Source organism: Abramis brama (assembly GCF_963993115.1).
Source record: "Abramis brama genome assembly, chromosome: 17".
NCBI lineage: Eukaryota > Metazoa > Chordata > Actinopteri > Cypriniformes > Leuciscidae > Abramis > Abramis brama.
In genome coordinates, this window is record NC_139979.1 from 18,244,300 (window position 1) to 18,251,243 (window position 6,944).

The window sequence follows — 6,944 nt, forward strand, 5'->3', positions numbered from 1 at the left end:
TGTTATGCATCCAAAAAGGTATGTATCCATGTTCTATGACTCTGTGTCAGTGTTTCGTGACAATGTCAGGCCCTGTCCCAAATGGCACCCTAAACACTCGTGGTCTTCCTACGAGTCCGAAATTTCGGGGCGCAACGCCGCTTTGACAGTCAGGAAGTAGTCAGCTGCGAAGTTCGCATTAGTGCAGGCTCAGCAAAAGTGCGCATTGAGGGTGCATATTGACCGCAAAGGGGAAAATTTTTTGATTTATTCATTTTTTTGATTTAAACAATTTAAAATGTATTAAAATTACTTAATTATTTGCATATTTACTTTTGAGTTGAAAATATTATTAATTAAAAATATTTAGTCAAATCTCTCAGTCGCTAGGAGGGGTGGGCAGGCCCCCCAACAAGCTACGCCCATGATCTGGTCTCTTTCTTCCGCATTACATTTAGAGTAACTGAAAACAACTCTGCTAAAGTGAAGTGATGTGGCCTTTGCTCATATAGAGTTCAGCTGTCTTGCAGTGAGCATCTGTGTATGATGGGGAGTTTTCAGCCGTCATATTTCCAAATTCTAATTGTTCTTATGGCAGCTTTATTAGAATGCAAAGGTAAGTGCCATTAAATCAAATCAAATTCCTTTATCCAACATACAAACTAGATATACGCATCAATGCATAAAATATCAATGCACTTTGGTTGTGTAAATGTGGCGGTATGACATACATATGATCAGTGTCAAGCCAAGTGTGTTTTATAGCACTTTTCACAGTGGACATTGTTTCAAAAGCAATTTAATTTGGAAATTGCTTATATATATATATGTATATATATATATATATATATATATATATATATATATATATATATATATATATATATATATATATGTGTGTGTGTGTGTGTGTGTGTGTGTGTGTATATGTATATGTATGTCTATATATGTATATATATATATATATATATATATATATGTCTATATATGTATGTATGTATGTGTGTATATATATATATATATATATATATATATATATATATGTGTGTGTGTGTGTGTGTGGGTGTGTGTGTACATCTATATGTATGTCTATATATATATATATATATATATATATATATATATATATATATATATATTTGTATTTAAATTTATATTTATATTTATATTTATATAAATATATTTAACCATTTCCTATTTGAAAGCAAGAAGAAAAGCATTGTGATTTAACCCCCACTTTCTATTCTTTTACTTCAATGAAAGGTTAGTTGTTGCATATTTTTTTAAGGAAAGATCAAAAGGATAAACAATGCAGATTTATTTTTACAGCCATATTTTGATCATATTTAGGGGTGCCAAAAGGTCTGACCACATACACTGACATTCAAAAGAATAATTTCAGAAAATACTGACAGTAGTTCATCGGGTTGTGGATTTTCTTTCTCATTTCGTAAAATGTATTAATACATTTAGAGGTAGAACCACTTGGTAAGAAGTAAATGCTGTTTATTTCTATAAACGCTGTGGTTTCCATGTCTCGGCTCTCTCAGTATGTCTTGTTTTGCTCTTTATTTCCTTTCAGTGGTGACAAAGAGACCCTGCGAGCAGGTCCATCGGTTGAACATAAACTATGTTCAGGGTGACAATATGTCTATTTCTTGCCTAACCACAACCCACCCGCTGGAGTCTCTGACAGTGAATCTACGCAGAACCGACCCGGTAAAAGACATCCTAAAGTATTCAGACAACTCTCCATTAGAGCATCAGAGATGGTCTGTGAGAAATTATGCTGGAAATGTTACACTTTACCTGAAAGACATCAGTTTATCTGATCAAGGTTGTTATGAATGTGAAGTCTACAAAGATTGGGACTGCCTTAATGCAACCCTTTTTAACCTGAGGGTCAAAGGTGAGAATGCTAATTTCTGAAACAAGCTAATAATCCCCAGGAAACCTGTTGTAATAAATATGTTTCTCTGGTTTCAGAGTGTAAAACTTTGGATTCTGTCCATGCGACTCCAGACTCTTCAGTGTTGCTGCCATGCTCTGAACATCCTCTACAATACAGAACTGATCAAGTAACTTGGAAAATCTTTCATGGTCATCAATTAACAGAAATAGACCAATATCGCCCTCCACACAAGCCCTCAAACAGCACAGAGAGAGACCCGAAACCTCTGTATGAGAGAGCGATAATACTAGGGAATGGATCTCTGCTTATAAGGGATGCAGTAAACACTGATGGATCATGGTATCAGTGCAGAGTGAGTGAAAAAACCTGCTATGAGGTGAAGCTGGTGATGAAAGGTGTGTTTTCAATGCAATATTTCTAACCCTTTGACAGACATTGATTACATTAAAAGATTTTCATTTAAGTTGTGCTATTAGATGTGAGTTGGGTTTTGGGTTAGTCAAAAATATTTTGTCTTGATAATGGAAATAAATAGGTTGGTAAAATACTCTGTATAAATATTCTGAGGTTTAGATTAAAATTAAGTCTTGTTGTGGTGATTATTGTCAGGGTTCTGTCACTTCTGTTCTAGTTTTTTCCTGAAACTGTTGACAGGATCCTGACACCCCGTCTATCTTGTTTTATGTCTGTGTGAGCACACAGCTCTGTTTGGTTACGTGTGCCATGTGTTTTGTTTTCCAGTCCAGTTTATTTGGTTTCTGTCGGTCAGGGTGGAGAAAAAAAAGTTACCCTTTTTTTTGTCTGCTGTTGCCTGCGTTTCTTTTCCCCAATTGAGTGGTTATGGTTCCTCTGTGCGTGTGTGTTTAAAAAAAGAACAAAAAGCCTACATCTGATTCCGCACCATTTCTCTGTATCTGCACCTGACAGATTACAGCATGAGTTCACAGTTTCTCTTTAGTAATATACTGTAATAATTGTGAATGTGTGCATGTTTAAACAAGCTTGTGCAAAGTTAATGTTTTAAATTAGCTGGAAAATGTGGCTTAACATTTATATTATTGTCTAAATATGTTCTAAAATGTGATACTTTTCATACTGTAGAAATCATTTTTGTACTTTGATTATAGGTGAAGAGAAGTTTTATTCAACTGCAACATTGGAAACACTTTCCACAACACTGTTAGCCACAAGTAAAACAAGCACTTATATGTGTGTGATAAAAAAATAACCTAATCAAACTGACTGATTTAAGTATATCTTTTCTCTAGAGATCACAGATGTTTCAACCTCAGCTGACAGTTCTGTTGTCCAGACTGAAGGCAACATTGATGCGAGTTCAGAAGTGACAACTAATCTGATAGCAGTAGTGATGGTCACAATAGTGTCTCTGTGTGTCCTCATATCACCGATTGTCTGTGTGATTCTTTATTTAAAAAAACGAAGGAGCAATATAAAAAGCCAAAGTAAGTCCACAACTGGTATCCTGAAAAGTTGAACACTGTTGAATTGTTCTTTAACAGCATGTCATACTAGCTTATTGGAAAGAAGAGATCCTAAACATACAGTACTGTGGTCCAATCCAATCAGAAACCTAGATCTGCTACACTGAACTTACATTTGTTTATTTTGCTGCTAAATTCTTTCAAATGAGTGAATTCAGTAATGTTCTTATTGCAATTGTAAGATTTGCTGTTACTGCCAGAAAGGGAAAGCAACCTATGTAAATGTATTTAGGATTTGAATGTTCTTCTGAGTGTGTTGAAATTAATTTTGGTGATGAGAGCCCTCATGTTGAAAAGAAAGACTTTATTGTAACTTTTATGCCAAATCATGATGATAGAAGTTGATCACATGGTAAAGTACGTACTTTTGTATCTTGTAGTTGAGTTGGACTGCTGGTCTTCCGTATCTTATTCTGAAATTTCAGGAGGTAAGTGATATTTATGGCAAGTCCTTACAAAATACAGGTGCTGGTCATAAAATTAGAATATCATCAAAAAGTTGATTTATTTCAAGAATTCAACTTAACAGGTGAAACTAATATATTATATAGACTCATTACATGCCAAGTGAGATATTTCAAGCCTTTATTTGTTATAATTTTGATGATTATGGCTTACAGCTTATGAAACCCACGAAATCAAAATCCCAGAAAATTAGAACATTACATGAAATCACACAGTAATTAAACAGTAATACCATGGTCATTGAACCAGGTTTTGGTTCTTTTGGCAGTGTGGGCAGGTGCAAATCCTGCTGGAAAATGAAGTCAGCATCTCCATAAAGCTTATCTGCTGAAGGAAGCATGAAGTGCTCTGAAAATGTCCTGGTAGACGGCTGCGTTGAGTGGACAGCACAGTGGACCAACACCAGCCGATGACATGGCTCCCCAAACCAACACAGACTGTGGAAACTTCACACTGGACTTCAAGCATCTTGGATTGTGTGCCTCTCCATTCTTCCTCCAGACTCTGGGACCTTGGTTTCCAAATGAGATGCAAAATTTGCTCTCATCAGAAAAGAGGACTTTGGTCCACTGTGCTTTATTAAATCCAGAGTCAACGCAGCCGTCTACCAGGACATTTTCAGAGCACTTCATGCTTCCTTCATTTTCCAGCAGGATTTGCACCTGCCCACACTGCCAAAAGAACCAAAACCTGGTTCAATGACCATAGTATTACTGTGTAATTACTGTGTGATTTCATGTAATATTCTAATTTTCTGGGATTTTGATTTCGTGGGTTTCATAAGCTGTAAGCCATAATCATCAAAATTATAACAAATAAAGGCTTGAAATATCTCACTTTGCATGCATGTAATGAGTCTATATAATATATTAGTTTCAACTGTTAAGTTGAATTCTTGAAATAAATCAACTTTTTGATGATATTCTAATTTTATGACCAGCACCTGTATATACAACAAATGTACTTGACCAAGTGTTTTAACAAAAGTCTTTCTCTTGCAGGGTTTGATGCCCCATTCAATTCTTTAGTTGAATTTAACACATGAATCATGACCTTGCAACTATTGCAACACATGATGACTGACATAATTTTGTAAACCACTTCACAATATATTCTATGTTGCTTGCACTGCCATATTTTTGTTAAACTTTTATTAACTCACTTCATAACATGGCCACACATATAAATGCAGTATGCACACATCTGCAAATATGCACATGATTCAAAGAATACATTTACTTTTTTTCTTTTTTTTTTTGGCCAAATGAATTTTTTAACTTTATCTTCCAACAGTTGGTGTAAACAAACAGAAGCTTCTGCATGCAAACCAGATGAGATGTATGATGATTTAAATGAATTACTGTGTTTTAATGTGCTTTTTTCTGGAGTTATTTTTTTTAGTAAGTCTTTGAGAAAGTCCTCATTTAGTCATCTGTCACAAATTATATTAAAGGGGGAGAGTCAGTTATACACAAATGTTTTGGGTAATACTCTCAGTGTAATGTTTTATAATATGATTTAATATAACTGAACTTTTTGAATACTTTATCAATTATAAATGCATTTTTTTGTATTCTATGATGTTCTTTGAGGTCTACTTATAATGTTAGCAAGAAGTTTTCATTGAAAACATCCTAGAACTAATAGGCTGTCTATTCAGTTTTTGAAACACTCTTTTGATCACATTTTGATAAGGGTGCCGCTTTCAAGACTTGGAAGTAAACACCCACTGTTATGATTGGGTAACGGTTTTGCATATTAAAATAATATTATACATCCCCGCCATTACAAATGTGGAAATGCTTTGAAAACATCTGATGTTGATAAATGGCAACCGGTGGAATTCAGCCATGTGGTACTTGGAGTTACCACAGTGGACAAAGGATAACTTGCAGTATTTTATTTAAACAATTGATGAGTGAATGTACCATTGTTTGTCATACTGTCATTCTTATATTCATCTTTAATAATTTTTCAGTAAAGTGAAAGTAAAGTGAGTACATATTAAATGATCTGTAACAGACAAGGCAATAGTGACACTATTGCTGTCGGATCCAATATAGTCAGCACAGCATCTTTTATCTTCAGTATCTCTGAAAAGCGTGCGTTGAACTGTGTCTTGTTTAAAAATTAATCTTCAGTAAAATTAAGTGAACAAACAAACAGTGTCTTACTGACGTGATCTGGTACTTCGTTAAAAAAGTTCTTCCACGCTTTCTTTATGTTATATAGTATAACAAGGAAGGCAATGCAAAGACCACAACTTTTTCCACAACTAGGCACTGCAAAACATCTTTTAAATCTCAATGCATTTCTATTATTATTATTATTATCACTCCATTACTATCCACATATAATTTTAACAAATAAAAAAAATTAATACAACTTCAATTGTCAGTTAAATTTATAGCCATAGACTGTTAAAAGAATCTGCAGCATTTACACCCAATACACCAAACTGTTTTGTTGACCTTTATTCTTTTTTCAGCCCCTACTTCTATTGTTTTTATTGCAATAAACAATTTAACAGACTTCTACTTAAAGAATTGTGTTCAATCATGACTGAAGTTACTTGTAGTATTATACCTACTGTTATATTCAATACAATTCAACTTTATTGTCATTGAGCAAATTACAAAGCCAATGAAATACATTTAATATCTAACTAGAATAAAAAAGAAATAGCAGTCATTTCCAAATAAGTGCAAGAAATATGTCAGAATATAAATGTGCATACATACATATAAACACACACACACACAAACACACACACATAAATAAACTGCTGTTTGGTGAGTCCATGTCTAGGACAAGTTCATGTTAATGCTCATGTTTATGCTGAAGTCTACGTTTATGGTTACTTTTCAAGTCGAGTCATGTTACAAGTTTAGTTTTCTACGTCTACATTTGTATCTGTTTTCACATCAATAAATTGCACTACGTTTTATCAACCTGACCTTCAGTGGACTCTACCTACAGAAAGCTAGACAGTCTACTATGAACCCAGCAGTTTGTCTCCTGCGTTTACACCAGGGGAATCGTCCTCTGGAAAACTACGTGGAGGAGTTTTGTGGATTGTGTCATGT

The 6,944-nt window shown here is 34.3% G+C and overlaps 1 protein-coding gene across 1 annotated transcript; it reads left to right on the top strand.

Moving 5' to 3' along the window:
* Positions 1–480: 480 nt before the first annotated feature.
* On the top strand, positions 481–5,329 carry LOC311067368 (V-set and immunoglobulin domain-containing protein 8-like). The gene is made up of 6 exons (XM_084089185.1): positions 481–595; positions 1,562–1,888; positions 1,966–2,286; positions 3,160–3,354; positions 3,774–3,821; positions 4,860–5,329. Exons 1-6 carry the CDS (start codon positions 523–525, stop codon positions 4,901–4,903), a joined length of 1,008 nt encoding a protein of 335 aa, XP_083945311.1. The 5' UTR covers positions 481–522; the 3' UTR covers positions 4,904–5,329.
* Positions 5,330–6,944: the final 1,615 nt, after the last annotated feature.